Consider the following 23041-nt stretch of genomic DNA (forward strand, 5'->3'; position numbering starts at 1 on the left):
AATTTTCCTCCCCATTTACTTTGGTTCTTTATCTCTAACTTTGCATTCAGATGAAGAAAGTATGTAAGAAAATGGTGGTCTCCACGTTGTCTGAGCTTAGTAAGAAGCAGCTAAAATAATATTTATTCATTTAACAAGCATTAGTAGAATTATCTACTATTTTCCAGCACTGCTCTAGCCACTTATGATAAATCTTTTTTAAAAAGTAGGCTACAATCCCGCTTTCATGGTGTATACAAGAGAATATACAGCATACAACAATAAACAATCGACATAAAATATATAAATTATTTAGTGCTATAAAAAAGAAAAATCAGAGCAGAATAAAAGACAGGAGGAAAGTTTGGAGAGCGTGGAAGGGAGGAAATGTGAAATGGAATGGTTGGGGTAAGCTCCAGTGAGAAAATAATATTTGGGCATTATCTTAAAGATGAGAAGTACACATGAAAGAACAGGTAAAGTTAGTAGTACAAAGCAAGAGAAATTATAATACCTTAGTTATAGTGGACCGGGGAAACAGTCATTATGACTACAGCAGATCTGAGTGGTTCAGATCTTGACAGAGAAGAGCCATTATCAGATTTGCTTCTTGATGGTACTTGCAGACAGTGCTGCTGGTTAGCAGAAACCTTACCAAGATCCTTGGTACTTTGGAAACCTCTTGGATAACCAGTAATACAGTCCTATTTTAACCTACTACCAAGTTAAGGTGATGCTGGCAAATTCAGGGGGGTCTTAAGCATAAAAGCCCTAAAAACTAGCGAAAAGAACAATTTATTTGACCAAGGAAAAGAACTCAATTCATAGAAATTTGAATTTCTCAGAATGTTCCTAGTAACTTCCTCTGTAAGAGATATCCCTTAGAGAGACACCTGAAGCACTCAGTTTACCTATTTCACATGGTCAATGGCTGCCAGAGATTGGTGGGTGGCAAGAGTATGTGTTCATTGAGAGCTTTAAAAAATAACCACCTGAGGCCTGAAACCCTGGCCAGATTTATCACAAATCCCTGGTGCTCAAGTGGAGCTGTCCCCTGTCCTGGAAACAATTAAAACCTTGGCAATTAAGTGCTCACGCTCGTTTAAGTCTTTCCCAGGCCTGGAAAGCACTGCAGCTCTGTGTTTTGGTTCTAGTGCAGTATTTAAGTTCCAATGATCACAGTAAATTTTCCCCAGACCAGGAAACAATGGCAAGCAGTGGTTTAGTTTGGGTGCAGCATTTAAGTTCTGGTGCTCACTACAAGTTCTCCCCAGAATGGAAAGGAATAGCAGGCCTGTGATTAAGTTCCAATATTAAGTAGTAAAGGTCTAGTACTACCAAAGAGTACCTCCAAAAGCTGGAAGGAGTGGTTATCTTCTCAAATGTGCAGGAATCAATGTAAAGATACAAGGACTGTGAAAACTCACAGAAATATGAGACCACAAAAAGCAACCAACAGAGCTCCAATAATGGACCAAGAAGAATTGACAATCTATGAAATGGCTGACAAAGAATTCAAAATAATACTTTTTTAAAAATTTAGAAAATCACAAAAACGTATAAAAAATTAAATTTAGAAAACAATCCAGGAAGAAAGTGAGAAATTTGACAAATAAATGTAAACAATTAAAAAAGAAATCACTGGAATAAAAAATACAATAACTAAGCTGAAAATCTCAGTACAAAGCTTCCACAGTAGATTTGATGAAACAGAGGAAAGAATAAGCGAGCTCAAACATAGAACATATGAAATTACCCAATCAAAAGAGAAAAAGAAAAATGGGACACCATTAAGTGAACTAATCTCCACTTACTAGGAACACTTAAAAAAGAGAGAAAAAGGACTGGAAGGCATATTTAGGAAATTAATGGCTGAAAATTTCTCAAACCAGGAGAAAGATGGCAGCATCCAGGAATGGGAACCTTGGAAGTAACCAATAAAATTCAACCCAAAGAGAAAATTCCCAAGGCGAATTATGGTCAAATTAGCAAAAACCAAAGACAAATAAAGAATACTCAGAGCAGCAAAAGAAATATATCACATTGAACAAAGTCTCAATATGGCTTTCAAAAGATTTATTAGGAGAAACCCTACAAGGCAGGAGACAGTAGAATGGTATATTCAAAGTGCTAAGGTAAAACAATAACAACAAAAAAACTGTTATCCAAGAATACTACGTCCAAGAATACCACACCAATATATGTACTAAGCAAAGTTAACCTTCCAATGTGAAGGAGAGATCAAGACTACCACACAAACAAGATCTGAGGAAATTCATCCATACCAAACCTGCCTTACATAAAACGCTAAAGAAAGTTCTTTAAGCTAAAAGAAAAGTATGCTGACATGTAACAAAAAAACATCAAAAAGTATAAAACTCACTGGTAAAAGTGAGCATGCAAAAAGTTTTAGAATACTCTAATACTGTAATTGTGGTGTATAAGCCACTTATATCTTTAGTATGAAAACTAAAAAACAAAACTATTAAAGACAATAATGACTACAACAATGGGTTAAGAAATGGGCAACATAAAATATGTAAACTGAAACATCAAAAAGTCAAAATGGGAGGAGTTGGTATAAAAGTACAAAGTTTGTTTCTGTTAGTTTTTTTGTTTTGTTTTGTGATCAAGATTAAGTTGGTATCAGTTTAAAATAGCCTGTTATAACTATAAAAATTTTTGTAAGCCTCATAATAACCACAAAAAAAATCTGTAATGGATACACTAAAAATAAATAGCACAGAAGCAAAACATATTACTAGAGAAAGTCACTTAACCACAAATGAAGACATTAAGAGAGGAAAAAGGGAAAAAAGAAATTACAAAACAACCAGAAACAAGAAACAAAATGACAGTAGTAAATCCTTACCTATCAATAATAACATTAAATGCAAATGTATTAAATTATTCAATGAAAAGACACACAGACAGTGTGGCACTATCAGTGACACTTTGAATATGGCTGAATGAATTAAAATAAAATAAGGTCCAACTATATCCTGCTTACAAAAAACTCACTTCATCTCTAAAGGCACACATAGACTGAAAGTGAAGAGATAGAAAAAGATTCTATGCAAATGGAAACCAAAACCAAGCAGGAGTAGCTATACTTATTTTAAATAAAATAGGCATTATGTCAAGAATGGTTTAAAAAAGACAAATAAGGACATTATACAATGATAAATGGGTCAATATACCAAGAGGATATAACCATTTCAAATATATATACACCCAATATTGGAGCACCCAAATATATAAATCAAATATTAATAAATCTAAAGGGAGAGATGAGTTGCAATACAGTAATAGTAGGGGACTTTAACACCTCACTTTCAGCAACGGACATATCTTCTCAACAGAAAATGGAACATTCTCCAGGAAAGACCATATATTAGGTCAGAAAACAAGTTTTCATAAAATTTTAAAAATGAAATCATATCAAGTATCTTTTCTGACCTAAATGAAATAAAAACAGAAGTCAGTGTCAGAAGGAATATTGGAAACTGTGGAAATACATGGAAATTAAACAACATTCTCCTGAATAAAAATGCATCAATGAAGAAATTTAAAAGGTAATTAAAATTTCCTTGACACAAATGAAAATGGAAGCACAATATACCAAAACCTATAGGATACAGCAAAAGCAGTTCTAAGAGAGAATTTTATAGCAATAAATCCCTACATTCAAGAAGTAAAAAGATCTCTAGTAAACAACCTAATGTTATACCTCAGCAAACTAGAAAAACAGCTAACCCACTAATTAGTAAAAGGAAATAACAAAGATCAGAACAGAAATATTTTTTAAAAATAGATTTTTTAAAATATGAAAGATGAAGAACACAAAGTATTGGGTATTTCTTAAAGATGGACAAAATTAACAAACGTTTAACGAGACTAACCAAGCAGAAAAGAGAAATCAGATATTAAAAAGGAGATATTATAATTGATACCACAGAAATACAAAAGGTCATAAAAGACTGTTGTGAACAACTATTGGCCAATGAATTGGGAAATCTGGAAGAAATGGATAAATGTTCGAACACATAGGACCTACCAAGATTGAATCATGAAGAAATAGAAAACCTGAACAGACCAATAATTAGTAATGGAATTAAAGCAATAATAAAGACTCTTCTCATCAAAGAAAAGCCAAGAATCTGATGGCTTCACTGCTGAATTCTAGCAAACATTTAAAGAAAAACTAATGTCAATTCTTCTCAAAGTCTTCCAAAACAGTTGAAGAGGAGAGAATACTGCCAAACTCACTCTATGAGGCTAGCATTACCCTGATACCAAAATAAGATGAAGACACAACAGCAACAACAAAAAGAGGTAGGGATAATGCCAATATGCCTAATGGAGTTAAGTACGAAAAATCCTCAACAAAATATTAGCAAACTGAATTCAACAACACACTAAAAAAAGAAAAATCATTCACCATGATCAGTTAGGATTCATCCCAGGGATGCAAGGAAAGTTGAGGATACACCAACCAGTAGACATAATACATCACATTAAGAGAATCAAGAAAAATATCCATGTGATCATTTCAATAGATGCAGAAAAAGTGTTTGATAAAATTCAATGTCGCTTCATGATAAAAACTCTCAACAATTTAGGTATAGAAGAAATATACCTCAACACAATAAAGGCCATATATCACAGGCCCACAACTAACATCATACTGAATGGGCAAAAGTTGAAAACTTTTCCTCAAAAATCTGGAACAAGACAAGGATGGCCATTTTCACTTTTATTCAACACAGTACTGATAGTCCTACCTAGAGCAATGAGGCAAGAGAAAGAAATAAAGGGCATTCAAATTGGAAAGGAGGGAGTCAAATTGCCCCTATTTGCACATGACATGATCATATATCTAGAAAATCCTAAAGTCTCCACACAAAATTGTTAGAACTAATAAATGAATTCAGTGAAGTTTCAGGATACAAAATCAATATACATCAATCAAAAAAGTCAAAAGCATTTTATATGCTACAAATGAATTATACAAAAAAGAATTCAAGACGGCAATCTCATTTACAATAGCTACAAAAATAAAATAAAATACCTAGGAATAAATATAACCAAGGATGGGAAAGATCTCTACAATAAAAACTATAAAACATAGATTAAATAAATTGAAGAAGACCCAAATAAAAGGCATCCCATGTTCATAAATTAGAATAATTAATATGATTAAAATGTCCATACTATCCAAAGAAATCTACAGATTAAATGCAATCCCTATCAAAATATCAATGACATTCTTCACATAAATAGAAAAAAAAAAGCCTAAAATGTGATGGAATCATAAAAGACCTTGAATAGCCAAAGCAATCTTGAGCAAAAAGAACAAAGCCGGAGGCATCACACTACCTAACTTCAAAATATACTACAGAGCCATACTAACCAAAACAACATGATATACAAAAAACAACTCAAAATGAATTAACGACTTAAATGTAATACCCAAAACTATGTAACCACTAAAAAAAATCATAAATAAAATGCTTCAGGACATTGGTCTGAGCAAGGATTTTTTGGATAGGATCTCAAAAGCACAGGCAACAAGAGCAAAAATAGATTAATGGAATTATATCAAACTAAAAAGCTTCTGCACAGCAAAAGAAACAACCAACAGAGTGAAGAGACAACCTACAGAATGGGAGAATTTGCAAAGTATGCATCTAACTAGAAGTTAATATTCGGAATATAAAAGGAACTCAAACAATAGCAAAAACCAAAAAAACTAGAAAGGTGCGCACACACACACACCCCACAAAGAAAATCCAAATAATCCAATCAAGAAATAGGGAAAAAGCCTAAATAAACATTTTTTCAAAGACATACAAATGGCCAGCAGGTATATGACAAAATGCTCAACATCAACGATTTTCAGGGAAATGTAAATCAAAACCACAATGATGCACCTCACCTGAATTAGAATGTCTATCATCAAAATGACAAAAAATAAATCAATAACAAATGCTAGTGGGGATGCAGAAAGAGGGGAATTCTTATATACTGTTGGTGGGAAAGTAAATTAGCATAGCCATTATGGAAAATTGTATGGAGCTTCTTCAGAAAATTAAAAATAGAACTACCATATGATCCACCAATTCCACTACTGGGTATACATCCAAAGGAATTGAAAGCAGTATGTTGAAGAGAGCTCTGCATTCCCATGTTTATTGTAGCACTATCCACAATAGCCAGGAGATGAAATCAATCTAAGTATTTATCAACAGACAAATGAATAAAGAAACTGCAGTATAAACCATGGAATTCTATTCAGCTATAAAAATAGAATAAAGTCCTGTCATTTGTACAAACATGGATGAACCTGGTGGACATTACGTTAAGTAAAATAAGCCAGACACAGAAAGACAAATACCACATAATCTCACTTACATGCAGAATCTAAAAAGGTTTATCGCATAGAAGTAGAGAGTAAAATAGTGGTTAGTAGAGGCTGTGAAGGGGATGGGGGAGAGGGAGTGGGGAGAAATTAGTCAATGGGCACAAAGTTACAGTTAGATAGGAGAATAAATTTTGGTGTTCAATTACATAGTAGCATGCAGCTAATAAAATGTATTGTATATTTCAAGATAGCTAGAAAAGAAGATTCTGAAAGTTATTACCACAAAGAAATGATGAAGATCTGAAGTGATAGACATGACAACTACCTTGATTTGATCATTATTCAATGTTTATATATATTAAAACATCACACTGTACTGCATAAACATGTACAATTATGTGTCAATTATAAATAAAAAAAAATTGGGGGCAAGTAACGTCCTGAACAGATATACAGTACTTAATGAGGTTTGGGAAACCATGAAAGTAAACACTCTCAAAGAAGCAATTTCGAAGTGTCTGAATCCAAGAGTGGGCTAGTCTGGGATATTAAGTGACCTGTAATACAGAGCTATCAACAATAGAAACAACATCATGGGGAGGACTGTGGAGAGATTGGAGGCAAATCTAGTGTGGTGACCTTCCAGGAGGCTCAGGTATAAGGAGTGGGTTGAGTAGCATTTTGGTTTTCCAGGTTTATCCTTTTCCCTAGCTTCTATTCTGCATGTTCCCATGAAGTTCCTATTTTGTTTTCAAGTGTCAGGCTGGCAAGGCCATCGTCTATTTAGGGATACATCTGTGCTGACACCATAGCCTCCCTCCTTGTATGTAGCATTTAAGGGTGCTTCAATTAAATGATTCTGATTTTTCTCCCAGTGTTTCTGGGGGACAATGTTAGAATTAGTTTGCTTGAGCTTGTTGGAGACATGTGTTTCAATTCCAGGGAAAGCTGTAGATGCATGAGTCTCAGCAGGCAGGAACATTTCCTGTGATGTGGATTCCCATATGTTATTTTACTTGGTCTTGCAGTGCAAAGCCCAATGCATCTGGCACTAACTAGCTGTCCTCTGGACCAGCCCTAGATGTAGTAACATTTAGGAAAGCAGAGCAACATGGATTTGGATCTCAATTTCATCTCTTTTTGGCTGAGACCTTATACAAGTTATTTAAGCTCTCTGAATTTCAGTCTTCTACTGTTAAAAAAAAAATGGAATGATAATCCCTATCAATATGATTCTTTTATTCAACTAATATTTATTGAACAACTCCTTTGTGCTAATCACTTAACCAGTTACAAGAAATTAAGTGATAAATGAAGTAGACACGATATTATCCCTGCACCTACAGATCTCAGAGTTTAACAGGAAAAACCCAGAGTAAATAAATATTTACATGTGAAGTTTTTAGAAAGAAAGAAGTATTGGAAGTTACAGGATCACATAAGAGACTTAACCCATTTCAGAAGGATTAGGGTAGTGTTGTTTAAGTCTTATAGGAGGAACCTTGCAAAGGTGATAGGAAGGAAAGAAAGGAACTAAGAGAATATTCCAGGCAAAGCCCAGAAGAAAGGGAGCTTATGGCCCAACACAGGGTAAACACAAAGAAAGAGTTAAATAAATGTCAGCATTTGTATAGGTTTAGATATAATTATCATCCTCTTAAGATGGCATCTTCAAGATTTAAATGCCATAGTAAAGGGAGAAATTTACACTTACAGTTGCTTTCAGTCAAGAAGGATTTTCTTTTAAAATAAGAGATAAACTGAAATCCCCTATTCAGTTTTTTAAAATTAAATGATACAATGTTGCAAGTGCTTGTATCTATGATAAATATAAAGAACCAAGGCTATAAAGTCAAGGCAGCATGGTCATAAATAGCATCAAAAATGATGAGTACAAAAAATAAACCATTATAACAGATTTCCAATATCTGCCTTCCAATATCATCCATATGTGCCTGATGGTTGTCCCTTTATAGTTCAGTTTTTACTTCAGAGACTTGCAGAACTGAAATAACTTTTAGCTGAGATGCATATATTATGAATCTAATTGGGACCAGAGAATTACCTTTCAGAGCCAATTTCCTTTCTGTAAAATTGTAGTCCTAAAATTACTATCGATCACTTTGTTGCAATTGAAAAAACTTGAGATAGAATTGGTTTGAATACAGATAATGTTTGTAAGTTGAAGAGATTCACAGCACACAAGGTAAGATTTATGCATAGTGGTACATGGTTACATTATTGACAATTATTTAGAATTATCCTAAATAATGGTTTGTTTACTTATTAAATGCTGAAATATTGGTTTTATATTAATAATTGTTAAAATATTTATGAAATTAAGCACTTTATTCAACAACCTTCAAGATTTATGGGTGCATTATCAAAATATTAAACATTTTATAGTCCATAAATTTTTAATAATGAGGTAATTCTGAAAGTCAATATCAATAAAACTCCCTCTTCAAAACTAAAGAGCATAAAAAGCTGAGATTGTGGTAATTGCTTGACCCTCCATATTCAGGAGAAAAAAGAAAGTCAAATAACTCCTATTCTTATGGGCCTACAATAGTCCACAAGAGGCCAAGAGGCCAACCTGATATTCTAATGCAAGGACGGAGGACACCGACACATGACCTTCCATGATGCTGGCTGATGCCTTCTTCCCTTACTTCTCTTGTCAGCCAGGTGCATCTTCTCACTGTCTTCCATGGGCTTGGGTTTACCCACCAAAATCTGAAGACTGCTCAGACACTGGGTAGAAAATTCGAAAACACAGATCTATCATTGCTGTTGGCTTCCTAGACTGTAATTCAGACTCCTTTCTACCCAGAACTTTGGCTCCAGGTTCTAATCCTGACTAGTTTCTCCATTTTGCCTAAGCGTCAGATACTTGATTCCCCAGTTTTACTTTTTGTGTCAACCAGTCCTACTGGTTGACATTCAAGTGCTAAACTTTACCCTCACCAGGCTGAGTTTATATGTCTTAGCTAAACTCCCCAAACCAGACCTAAATCCTACCTTTGGCAATGTCTTGATTCTATCCAGCCATCTCCAGGCACAGGGCCACAACCTTAGCTCAAGCTGTAGAGCAGAAATTCTCAGACCTCTTCTGTCTACCACCTCCTCCAAGAGGAATGCTGCTAAGCGGAGGGGTCAAAGCTGAACACTCTGAAGAGGATACATTTCCTGGTAGGAGGAGTTCATGTCCAATGGTATGTTTTACTCTCTTCTACTATTTCCTAATCCATGCTACTGGCTAATAAAAGGACCAGGGCCTGCCTCAAGGTAAGCTCTAAGTTTATTTTTCTTTTCTCCACAAGTGCATCCAAATCTTAGCTTTAAAAGAAAGAAACTCCTCTTGGATATCAGGTCAAAACTGCTTTGTTCCACTCCAGTTTTGCTAGAGCTATGCTTTGCACACTAACTCAGCTGATTAAGTGGGACAATGGTTGCCCTTCCCTAGATGTTACCTGTGTGTACAGTTCCCTTGAGATCCTTTCCAGGGAAGGAGTGATGAGCAGAACCTGATTCCTTAAAATTCTACATCATATAATATAGATCTGTAGCGAATCAAACTTTGATAGCTTTTTAAGACTGCCAGTTTGTTGATCCAATTTTTACCACCAAATAGTCATTTCATGTTATGTTATATAGATGGGACTGTACTAATCTTCATGTTCCTAAATAAAAACACAGAATTCTTTGGCGACTCCCTGGGTTATACAATTTACTCAAGGCAAAAAGTGGCTGAAACCAATACTCTACAAACTTTCATTAAGAAAATGTTCCCGCCCTTAAATACCCACACCAGAATGATATATTCAAGGTTAAAATAACAAGATCACATTCTCATATACTTTTGTACGCATTTCTGAAGATGGAAAAAATAATAAGCCCCTTGTGGGCTGGATTGTTGTCTTATACTCCTCTATTGCTTTCCAAGAACATAGCAAAAGGCTGTATTCTTTCAAATATTTTTTGAATAGAAATGAATACAGAATCCTAGCAAGATGGATTAGTATTCTCAAAAACAAAATAATTAGGTGGTGGTAAGCACTTCCAAGAATTACACATAAAAAAATCCAACCCAAATTGTGCGGGCAATGATGAAAGTTATTTCCCTGTGGTAACTGGTTTGTGGTGGTCTTAGAATAGTTATTAGCAAAGCACAGTATAACCATCTGTCTAGTTTACAATATCAGCGGGATTAGGGTTAAGTGTTATTACAAGTGAGTCTCCTGTGGTAAATTTACACATATTCAACAACCATAATTGTGTGAAGACAAATTTCTATAAACACACATTCTTTTGGTCCACAGACAACCATTATTACTCCAAGGTCAGTATTTCTAATCATTAGAGAGGTTGAGGCCAATCACATCATACCTTCCTCCTGTGACTTGCTACACAGGTGAGGTCTCACAAGCATGAACACGAAGAATCACTATGATTAAGAAACCCCAAGTCCAACAGACCTAAGAGCTTAAATAATAGAAACAGAAAGAGACAAAGTTCCCATGAAGAGAGGAGCCACCAGAAGGAGCATGGGCCTAGGAAAACCCCATCCATCTATCTCAATTATGATTGTTCACTGTCAACAAATATTCTGGTACTTACACCGTGCCAAATACTGGGGATAGGAGCTGAAAGCGTTTCCTGGAACTCAGGACTTTCAGTGCTAAAGCCAAAGTGATTGGTTTTCCTAGACTGTAAATAATCTCTGCCCTCGAGGAACATACGGCTTAGGCAATTGATATGGTTTGGCTCTGTGTCCCCACTTAAATCTCATCTCGAATTGTAACTTCCATAATCGCCATGTGTCAAAGGAGGGATATGGTGGGAGGTGATTAGATCACGGTGGTGGTTTGTCCCATGATGTTCTTGTGATAGTGAGTGAGTTCTCACAAGATCTGATGGTTTTATAAATAGCAGTTTCCCCTGCTCTCTTCTCTCTCCTGCTGCCTTGTGAAGAAAGTGCTTGTTTTTCCTTCTGCCATGACGATAAGTTTTCTGAGGCCTGCCCAGCCATATGGAACTCTGAGTCAATTAAACCTCTTTCCTTTATAAATTACCCAGTCTCGGGTATTTCTTTACAGCAGTGTTAAAATGGACTAACACAGTGCTCAATCAAATATGAATCAAAAATAAATGCTATGAAGTTAGTTAAGGATATAAGTACCATGGAAAAACAAAATAGAGGTATCAACAGTGCTTTCTGAAAGCCTATGGTTCTCAACTCTGGCTGCTCATTTTTATTTACTTTTTCGTTAGTTGAGTAAGCCAAGGCACAGAACATAAAATTATTTGCCCTAAATTATCCAGAGATTCTGATTTAATTAATCTAAGGTGGAGATTGGACATGAGTATTTTTTCAGTGCCACAAGAGACTCTAATATGTAGCCATGGTTGAGAATTACTGAACTAAACCCATTCCTGAAATATGGTAGGTTATAATCAGGTGAAAGGGACAAGGCAGGGGAATATTATTCATTTTAGAGGAAATACCATGTGCAAATGTCCTGAGGCAAAGAAGCATGATCCTTTAGAATACTAAGTGCAGTCCAATATAGGCAGAGCATATGATGCTGAAGGGAACATAAAAAAGGTGTGGCTGGAAAGTGAGATTCAGATATTGAAGGGCCTTGAAAAGCATTTTCAGAAGTCTAATCCTGTGCAATGAGAGTAAAGTTGGCAATTTATAGCCATAACTGCCTTCTAGATGTTGTTTACTTTTATATTAAATACCCTGTTATTCTAAATGCTTTGATGACCTTGGCCAGTCACATTGTCCTTGAGCTGAGTTTGAGGACATCTGTTCTAGAGCTGAGCAGAATAAAACAGCAGGTGTTAAATAGTGATGATGTACAAAAGAACAGGAGTGTGGAAGGGTATGACAAATTAGAAAGTCCATGTTCATATAAAGGGTGCAGGCAAAAGTCAACTTCAGCCTATTGTTGCCATTTGGGAATATGGAACCTGTGTGGTTAGATGACTATATTTGAATGAAAGGAGGGAAAGCCTTCAATTTTAAAATTAAGTCTTCTGGTATTTAAACATTGATTCCCAATGCTGTAGAAGCCAATCAATGCACGCCCGTGGTTTCAGTCCCAGGGGTAGTATTTGGAGTTTCAGGAAGGAGCTAGAAATAGAAAGGGATGAGAAAAAAAGACAGTAAGGAAAGTGAGAGAGGCCAAGGAGATCATGTGAAGCAAGGGAACACCTCAGAGTGAACGAGCAGGTAAAAAGTTATTTGCAGTGTTGCTGAAGGAATTTTAAGAACAAGGTTTCCACTACCTAACTCAAAATTTAGTTTTGTTGCAGTTTAAGATAGATAATAGAGGGACAAAACTGTATGTGAGAGACATCCTAACTAGCAGGGTAAATTTTGGTGGCTCTTAAGATAGAAGCACAAGCTCAGGAGTCAGAAAGATCTGCATTTAAACACTCCTTCTGCCTTATGCTAACTGGATTACCTTAGCAAATTAATCTACTTTCCTTCATCTGTTAAATACAGATAACAGTATCAAACTCTTAGGGTCGTTATGAAGATTAATTGATATAATAGACAATGAATCCTTAGCACAGTTTATGGCACACTTTAAACATTTAGCAATTGTTGGTTATATCTACTATTATCAGGGAAGTGGCCATGAGGACAATGGGCATCAGGTGTATTAGACAGATATTAAGAGGGAAGAATTTACAGAACTTGGTTAATTGAATATAGTTGTTGAGGGGACAGGGGAAGAAGGATCACTCCCAGGTTTCTGGCATGAACAACTGTGTAGATGGGCGGGTGACTTGCATTATAATAAAGAATGGAGGATAAGGACTACTTTTGGTAGGAAAAATGATGCGTTCAGTTATAAAATTTGTCCCTGGGAGACATTGAGATTGTGCTCAATAGGCAGCTGGCGATTTATATCTAGAGCTAGGAAGGAAGAGTTAAGATGGAAATATATTACTACAATTAACCAATAGAACAGTGGCAAGTAAAGCCAGGAAAATGGATTAGCTTAATACCTGGGTAATATGGCTTGGCTCTGGGACCCCCCAAAATCTCACCTTAATTGTAATCCCCATAATCCCCACATGGAGTGGGGACCAAGTGGAGGTAATTAAATAATGGGGGCAGTTCCCCCATGCTGTTCTCATGATAATGAGTGAGTCTCATGAGATCTTATGGTTTTATAAGTGTCTGGCATTCCCCCTGCTTGCACTCATTCTCTCTCCTGCCACCCTGTGAAGAGGCACCTTCCACCATGATTGTAAGTTTCCTGAGGCCTCCCAGCCATGTGGAACTGTTGAGTCAATCAAACCTCTTTTCTAAATAAATTACCCAGTCTCAGGTATTTCTTCATAGCAGCGTGAGAATGCACTAATACACTGGGTGATGTAATATGTACAACAAACCCCCATGATGTGTGTTTATCTATGGAACAAAACTTCACATGTACCTCCAAACCTAAGGTAAAAAATAAAATAGATTAGCTCATGAAAAAAAACTGTATAGAAGGAAAAGACAGTCAAGCACAAAGAATGAAGGGGAAAAAATGTGTTTTTTTAAATTTTTTTATTTTGAGAAATGGTGTTAAATGAGAAGAAACTATGCTGTCTGAGGCTCATGGCTATGAATAGGAGTCAAGTCTTGCCTTTGTGCAGATATCTCCAATGTTAAAATGGTTAGGAGACCCCAAAGCAGTCCTTCCTCTTGGACTCAGAATGGGAGAGGTTAAATGTCCACAGTGGTGCTCTGAGCTGGGGGGTGGTAAGTGTTAGACATGGCATCTGTCCCGATAGAGGAAACAGAGCTGAGACAAGAGGGATCAAACCAAGTGGACAGCAGTAAGCCTGGTTATTTTCGCTTTTCATTGCTCTCTAGCCTTTAGTAAAATTTCATTCAAACATTTCATCTGTGTGTCACCTCTGCTACATGGTAAAATCTATTATTCATGGATGCTCAGGCCAGTATTAAAGCATGTCTCCCCTCCCTCTCTCCTAAGCTACTCTATGTAGCAGGGGGCAGTGAGAGAACCTCAGGGAAAAGAGCAATAGCTCATTGTATTGCTTCTCACCAGCAAAGCTCTCTTCTGGTGGGAAATCCAGGGTTTTATTTTATCAAGGCAGGTAACATGTCATCATGGGAAGGGGCAGCCTGAGGGGTAGATGTGAAGGGAGGCTCAGAGTCAGCCCCGGTCCCACCCAGGCCATGTCTGTCATGCTAGAAGCAAGCTGGGCAACAGATACTGGTGAAGAATGAGGAATGGAGCAGGGCAGTTTTAGGTCTTAGCAGTCCTAGAAGTGAGCCAATTCACCTAATGTTCAGAGCTCATACTTTCATGAGATGCCCTTCAGTAGAATAATATCAATCTTTCTGGGTTTCATAATATTCGAAATTATTTATGTAAAACATTTACACTATAATAGCACTCAAATGTGTCATTAGGGTGACTAGAAGAAACCCAACTTAAATCTACATAAACAAAGCAAAAAAGTGTTTGCACATGCAAATGAAGAGTCAGGGCTATAGTAGTTGTCATCAGGACTCAGTTTCTCTCTGCTATGCATTTTGCTGGATTGGCTTCATTTTCAGGCTGTGGAGGTCCTGGGAAACTGTAGAGGCACATTATCTCTACTGTCATCAGTTTCAGCACAAAGGAAGTTTTGGCTTCCTAAAAGGTCTCATACATGTACTGAGACCCAGACTGACCACTCAGGTCACTTACATTGCCATTACCATTTTAATAATAAATAGCTGGCCCCTTGTATAGTAAACTCATATCCTTATGCCTAGAGGTCAGACCTTATTGTTGAATCAGTCACTGGCCAGGTGTATGGAACTATGCTAATTATCACATCTTGGCCCACAAACCTTCACCTGGTCCAATAACTATGGCTAGATCCTGCTTTCACCTGTTTCACATTAGAAACCGCAACATGTTTTTAAAAGAATAGAAGAGAGACAATGCCTCAATGCCTGGGCACAATTTCCAGAAAATCTGGTTTCTTGCTAGATGTGGAACCCTTGTATTGGCATTCTTTTAATCCCCAAGGTGGTTCCAATAGGCCTCCAGTTTGAGAATCCTGGTCTAGAGGCATTCAGTCCCCTGATCAGCCTGGACAACATCCGCTGTGCCAGGAATAGAAACTCACCTAAATCACTTGTACTAAAGATGGAAGAGGGGTTGTTCGCCCAAATTAATCTGAGATACAGTTACTGAAAAGAGCAGGGATGGTTCATAGCAGGTAAAAACAGAAGATAGACCACATATCTCATCCTGACACTCACTGCCAATGTATTTTGTTGCAAACCTTGCCAGGTTTTCAACACTCTAAAATTAAAGGTCATGGTTCTTCCATATGGACAGCTCTAAATGTAATAGGGAGCATTATGCTAAGTGCATAAATAAATCCAGGGTCCTTTAATATCTAAACCATCATTGTTTTGCATTAAATAAAAATAAAAAGGGAGTCAAAAGTACTGAATGAAGCTTGGAGCTACAGTGAGGGATTGGGTCATGGGATGAGGGGAAATGGTGAAGGAAAAGACAGGAATGTGTCACACCTCTTCTATATTTTTATGGGGTAAGAAAAATATACTTTAGACTCATTTAGGAATATTTGGATGCCATTGCTCCTGGAGAAAAGTTACTAGCAGGAAGATACAGTGATTAAGGGAGCTAAGTTAGAGATAGGTGGCTAATGCTAGGATTCTATATCGCCAAAGCTGAGACCATGCAGGGAAACATTCCCAGACAAGTCTTTAATCTGTGCAATGCAGTATGCGTCAGGAATTTCCACTTACTGTTCTGCATGTCACTAAGCTGCCCTCAGGAGTGCAATGAAGCTTAGCTTCCACACACAAGTTTTGTTGCCAGTAATGCCACACATTCTGCATAATTATAAGGAACATCCATCTTTTGTCTGCAGCCCAAAACCTTGTGGTTTGAACATCAGGCAACCCTATGGCAGCTAAAAGTTGCATGGTTTGGGAAGAAAAAGTCTAGGTGAGCCCTTGGAATGCAAGGCCAAACATTCTCATATTCCACCCCAGTGGATTAGGTTCTTATATGGCAAGTCATGCATTTCAGGTCTCCACTCTGTCTCAATGCTTGAGTTTTCATGTTGGAAACAGAGAAACTCTTTCCCCCAAATGGTCATTCAGGCTGTAATGTGCACTAAATGCTTTAGAAACCAGAGTCTTATACTGCTTAGCTTGCCATCCATGTTGGTAACGTGTTTTAAGTCAATGACATTCTCTACAAATGTTTGGTTATCTATAAAACATATTTGACAGTGAAGCTCTTCAAGATATCAGTTAAAGAACATCATGGCAGATACTAAATATAAAGGCTCTTACCTGATGTTACTAATGAGAACTGCCAAATGTTAAAAATATTTTTAAAAAATACAAGTAGTTTCTAGGAAATATTTGAACTTAGTGAAAGAAGGACCTGAAGTTTCTTTTATCTTTCTTTCTTTGAAATTAATACATCTACATGTTATTTTATACATCTCTATATTATATCTATTTACTCTGAAGAGGGGTAACCACCCCTTTGGCAGTCTAGTAAAGCTGCTGGACTCCTTCCCAGAACACATTGTAAAAATCAGTAACAGACAATGCATATGATTATAAAGAAGTGAAGTATATTGAAACATATGAGTCCAGGTTCACAGACCTGAAGGTTCTGTGGTTCTAGGTGAAGAAGCTAATATTATGTCATCTCCCTATAAAGGTTTTATTCAAGGGCAAATTTGAGGCATTTCAACAAAATATGTTAGAAAGTGTCTTGGCACGGGAAACAAATTTAGCCATTCATAGAGCTAGGTAGGTAATGGGCATACCAGCAGGAAGGGTGGCAGTGAACCTGTGAATGGTGGGGGCTGTGGCAAAAGCGAGGAGCCTCTCTTAAGGGCCTGCAGATTTTGCCGCATGGAGATGTGGGCCCTGCATGGCCATGTCTCCCTAGATTTTTCAAGAGAAGCTGGGCATCTGGACTTTTATATAAACTATTCATATTTGTTACTGTTGGCTAAAGAAAAAATTAACATTGGGACAAAGAAAACGTATCTTTTACCAGATGTGTCAGGAGGCCTGCAAATTTGTAACTTCAAGAAAGTAAGAGAAGTTGGAAAATATCAATTACTTGTATTTTAATGTATTTCTTTACTATCAGTATCTTTATTACATTTATTTATATAACAAAACATAAGAATTAGTTTAAATTCAGTTTCCTCTCTAGAGTGATAGCATGCTGCAATGGAACAATTGGTGGCTTCTAGAATGTTTTAATTCTTCCAACAAACATTTATGTGCCAAGCAATACACAAGCTGGTAAGAATATATAGATTAAGACATTGTCTTGTTTCCAGAGCTTACAGACTAGTGTGGAATGAGTTGTAGCAAGATATTATAATACAAAATGTTAAGGCCTATCAAAGAGATACGTAGAAAGTACAAAGGGAGTAAGAGGGAAGAAAACATCTTCCCAGGAGATTGGGAGGGATTCTTAGAGGAGAGATCTCTTTGAGTAGAGCTTTCTATAAAGAGGCCCAGATTATTAATGATCTAATAGGACATGCTGAAGAAATGGACTTTTACTCTAGAGAAAATATAGGTTCATTAAACAATTCTGAACAGGATCGATACATTCAAATTTTTGCGATTATTCTGGCTGCAGTATGGAATATGGCCTACAGGCGGAGACAGAGTAAGGAATGAAGACCCACAAGATGATTTCAATAGTTCAGACAGAATTCCAGCGGCTACAGGGCCCATGAAACAAGACTACTTGGTTAAAATGATAGGGGATAGAAACAAAAGAACCTGGCAGCTGATCATATGCTAGTGGGCAGGGTGGCAAAAGAGAGGAAAGAGTTGAGAATGATGTGCAGGACTTTCTAAGAGAAGCAGTCTGGTATAAAGGCGAGGGCATAGTCTCAGGGGCCAGATTACCTGAGTTCAAATCCTACCTCTTCCACTCATTTGCTGTGTGACTTTAGGCAAGTTGTTTGTCCTCTCCCAACTTCAGTTTTGTATATATGTCAAGTGTTCTTACAATACTGCTTGCATCTGTGCCTAAAAATTACTGTTGTTATTATTATAGTTCTGGTTCGAATGGAGGTTTCATTCAGTTTGTTTTAGAAGACACTGCATTTGAAGTACATTTAGAACATTCTAGGCTAGCATACTTAAATATGTAGAACTCCAAGGTCACTCAGGAACCAAGGCTGCTGATAGAGTCAATGCTACCTTCAATACATAGCTTCCAAATTTGCCTTGGGCATTAATACCTGCCAGCATATAGGGGACACGAGGATCATACCTGACTTTTACGGGCTAGGACTGGAAGAAGTATACTTCTGCTCATTTTCCCTTGGCCAAAATATAATCACAGGGCAACACCTAACCTCAAAGAAAGCTGGAAAACGTAGTCTTGCAGTGTATACATCACATTTTAATGATAATCTGGCTGGTTTTAAAAAATTAATAAATAAATATGTAGATCTCAAGTTGAGAAGAAAGTTTCATTAGCATTGGAGGGGGTGATTAGCATCTTTTATGCTTTTAGAGAAGGCCAGGGTTTGAATCTCCAGGACACCAGTCTTTGGTGGGAGGCAAAAAATCTGCAGAGAATCATAAGAAGAGAAGCACAGACAGGTAGCAGGAGAAAAACAAGAGTGGTGTCTAAAAACCAAGAGAATAAGGGATTTCAGAAAGACTGTAGTCAACACAGAAAATGCTACTGATAATAGAAAAGTATCTGTATTTAACAATTAGGAAATCTTTAATAAAGTAAAGATTTACTTTATTAAAATAATTTAAAATAGCTTCTTGGTATTTGACATATAGAAAACACTCAAATGAATTTCCATTATCCTTAATTTAAATGCATTCCTTGAGAAAGAAGAATGAAAAACAACTACTAGATTGGAACATAAACATTCTATCTTTGTAGGTCAAGAAACATTAAATTGGACAACTTTATATAATTCAACTATGCTGAGTAACTGAAAAGCTGCTTCAAAAATGGGTAAAGCTAAAAAAAAGGTGCTTGATCCTATTGTTTGTGTTATGATGCAAGAACAAAAATTATCCCTCTTCTAATTTTCCTTACAAAATCGAGCTGATAATAATTGCCAATATTGTATTCAGACAAACAAGAGGTAATGATATCTAAATGCCTTCCTTACTCTGTATCCCAGTCTAGTTATTTTTCTTGTCACTTTGCCTTTGAATCTAAAAACTGCAGGGATGAAACCTGAATGCAAAAGTAATTTGAAGGGAAGGATAGTCACACCCTTCCAAAGAAATGTCTTCTATTACTAATAACGTTGGTGTTAGGAAAAGTCTTGTTATTTTGGCAGTGTAGACTATAAAGTGAAAACGTTAAGAGTGTTGGCTTTGGAATCAAGTCCTGACTCTACTACTTATCAGGTATGACGTCCAGGGAAAATTTCTAACTCTTCTAAGCCTCCATTTTCTCCTGTGGAAAATGGAAAGGAGACTGCTGTGTCTTGGGATTCTGTTAGGATAGGGGGAGATAATGTATGTAAGGTTTAGGGCATTGCCTCTTACAACAAATGGTAGCTTATGGCATTTCACTTTTTAACTCTCTATACGTAGTAGATGAGCATGAAAAAGTTTGAGAAAATTGTTTTTAAAAGAATAGACATTTTAAAAATAGTTAGTCTTAAATTTCGCAAACAAAAACATTTAAGTTTTTGTAGTGTAGCCTTATCCATCACTGGTAGCCTTCCAAGAGAACCAGCAGCCAGATTCATAACTTCCCAAGACACAAGGGCTGAGTACGTGTTCTGCTTCTCATCAGTCTTGGGGCTGGCCAATGTGTCCCTTCATAACCAGTGAAATACATGACTCATAAAACAAAATCCCTCAAAATCTATACCCAAATAAAAGCTATATAATTAATTACTGAAACTTATACATAAATAATATCGCTAATGTTACACCATAGATAACTTTATCTTATCCTCAAATTGTCTTATTAACTCGATATTTTCCAAAGGTAAAAAAATGAAATTATTATTAAAAACATAATTCTCTTGCATTTTACATTAAATTAAAGCAAAATAAATTTATAACATGCTGAAACTATCTGGTTAAAAAAAAATTCATCACCTAAGTTTTCAAAGTACATTGGTAGTGTTTCATTTGGAATTTAAAACTGAATAAACACAAGTCCAAAAATGCCCAAAGCTGTTATTTACTTTGCATTTTTCTGAAAGATTACTATGCATTTCTATTGGCAAAATGGTCATTAAAAATATGACTATTCAGTAAAATGGAATCCCATAAAATATGACAGTATTATGGATCTTAAAGTCACTAGTGCAGATGTTCCTAATCATGCTAAAAACACAAATACACAAACCAGTTTGTTCCAGCTACAGAATAATTTAATTAAAAGAGTGCTTATAATTTAACAGTGTAAATAATAGTTAAAGCCAAGGAGGTAGTGAAACTGCAAGGAAATATAAGCCTGCAGTGTCTATGCCAGGGAAACTGTTCTAAATTCTCAAGGTTCAGAAATTAGTTCCTTCCCTTGCTACAGGTAGAAAATTATTTGAATTAGCCAAGAACTGCAATGGATATATCTTTAAGGCAAACAAATACACACACATGCACACTAGGTCGGTAGCTTTTGCCAATAGAAACACCTATCTAAATCCAGAATATCATTTAGTCTGTTTTGGGGAAAGTTAAAATCAGACTTCTCACCAGTTTAAATTTCTTACTGAGAAATAGAGTAGTAGGTAATGTGATACAGAAGTAAATCAGCATACACAGTAAAACATAAGCTCTCAGGACACACGGGATTCTCTTTGCAAATACCAATCTTGGCAAAGAGCCTTCTTTATGTACAGAAAGCTTTGTTCCTTGTTTATAGCAACTCTCAAGGCTACAACAGGTAATTGTGTGCTGCTAATTAGGTTCCAAAATGATGTGTTCAAGCCAGGACTATTTTATAGCTTGATTCAGTGAAAGTAGGAAACTGTATCAATAAGATCATGTTATAAAAACTCATTCTCCCATAATTACTAATCTTTCACGCTAAAACAGTGTGAATTTTAACAGTGAAAAAATGTAATGTCATTCAAAAGTTTATTCAATGCTTAATAGCTATCAAAATACAGAGGAAAAAAGACAATTAGGAAAACTCTTCTCCAAAGATATCCAATATGCTTGTTTCCCCACAGCTAATATACATTTATTTAGCTAAATTGTTTATTCTAGGTCATACTATTATTCCAAGGAAGCAAAGTGACATCTACTCTGCATAATACAGGAAACTCAAATGCAATACATTACCTTGGGTCACCTGTTGAACTGCCAACATTATCCCAGACACAGTGTCTGGAAGCAAGTTTTCTTTCAGATTGTAATGTGGTGCCCAATCCAAAATGGGCAGTCGCCTTCTACACCACTGTATAATGTCTTCACACTGGGGGGTATGCATCTTGCTCCAAAGCATGCTTTTCTTTTTCCTCTTTGCTCCTGTCATTTTTCAGATTTCTTCTTGTAGAAGTAAACTTCTCTAAACAAGAAAAAAAATCATTGCAGACACCTCCTTTCAATGCCAAGCTCCAATTCGTCTGTGGTTTACAATGTCAAAGCTGCCCAGAAAATAAGTAAATAAAAGAGAGAGAGAGAGATTAACAGAAGCACTTCAATATATGCAGCTGTCTTTTTATGATACAGCTAATTATTCTAGATTTAAAAACTATAGATTAAAACCTTGAATTCTTATCTGAAGGAGAAGTAGTTCCTGTTCATGTAATATTTTTTTCTGGTCTTGGAAAAGTAATGGGTTCAGTGTTAAGTCGGTCTACAGCTCTCTCGCCAGTAATTCCCCTTATATTCACTGTAGTCTTATGTTTTTGGCTGCAATCCCAATGGTTAATGAGGTAGTTCTGGGCGTGTGTTGGAAGTGGGCTGGGCTATGCTAATGAAACCAGGAAATACCCAGCTAGTCCAGTCTCTCTCTACAAGCTGTGCAAAATCATAAAGCTGCCAGAGGGATCTGTTGTGCAAAACATATTCAGAGAATCCAGCCCTATTTCTTTGAGAGCTATATATTTTCAACATTATCAGATGACTGCCAGTTCTACAAAATTCAGAAACATAACAGGGCATTGCTAAAGGTCCTTACCATTTTTATTCCCTGGCAGATGAGGTTTTCATTCATACAGAAACATTCGGATAGCTACTGCCCAGTCTGGGAAAGGAGTAACTAGTTCTCATAAACAAACTGAAATTTCATCTCATGGGCTAAGAAAGTAAGTATCACAATGAGCACATATTTGTGACAGGAGATCTTCCCTGTCTCTGAAACTGTTCATTCAGTTTTCTCTGATGGTTTCTCTAAGTCCTATAATTCATTCTATTGTAACTGAAATTTACTGAGGAATGTCATATGATTCAAACTATTGTTTGAAGTATCCTTAGCTTTTTTTATGGTGCTGCCTTCTTTTTGTATAACTTTTGGGGGTAGGTGTTCTCTTTTTAAGAAGAGGTGTTACATTTTATAATAGAACAGACTGTCAAAGATTTTTATTTTATGATCATTTTGCTTAGCCTCCAAAAGAAAAAAAAAAACTTAAATCTATGAACTGTGCCATTGGAATTAAACCAAAAAGGCAATATACTAACTAAAATTGTGTAGCCAA

General features: G+C 36.3%; 1 protein-coding gene across 2 annotated transcripts in view; it reads right to left on the reverse strand.

Moving 5' to 3' along the window:
* SLC26A7 (solute carrier family 26 member 7) overlaps nt 1-22235 on the reverse strand; it is a 142784-nt gene extending 120549 nt beyond the window's left edge. The window contains exons 1-2 of one of the 2 annotated variants that reach the window (XM_030794979.1): nt 22110-22235; nt 21684-21988 (exon numbers count right to left, since the gene is read on the reverse strand). In XM_030794979.1, the coding sequence (XP_030650839.1) occupies nt 21684-21876 (193 nt within the window). In that variant the 5' untranslated portion in view covers nt 21877-21988; nt 22110-22235. The remainder of the gene's footprint in view (nt 1-21683; nt 21989-22109) is intronic. The other variant, XM_003268285.4, reaches the window with a different exon arrangement.
* Between the last annotated feature and the right edge of the window lie 806 nt (nt 22236-23041).

The sequence above is a fragment of the Nomascus leucogenys genome, chromosome 16 (assembly GCF_006542625.1).
Source record: "Nomascus leucogenys isolate Asia chromosome 16, Asia_NLE_v1, whole genome shotgun sequence".
NCBI classification, from domain to species: Eukaryota; Metazoa; Chordata; class Mammalia; order Primates; family Hylobatidae; genus Nomascus; species Nomascus leucogenys.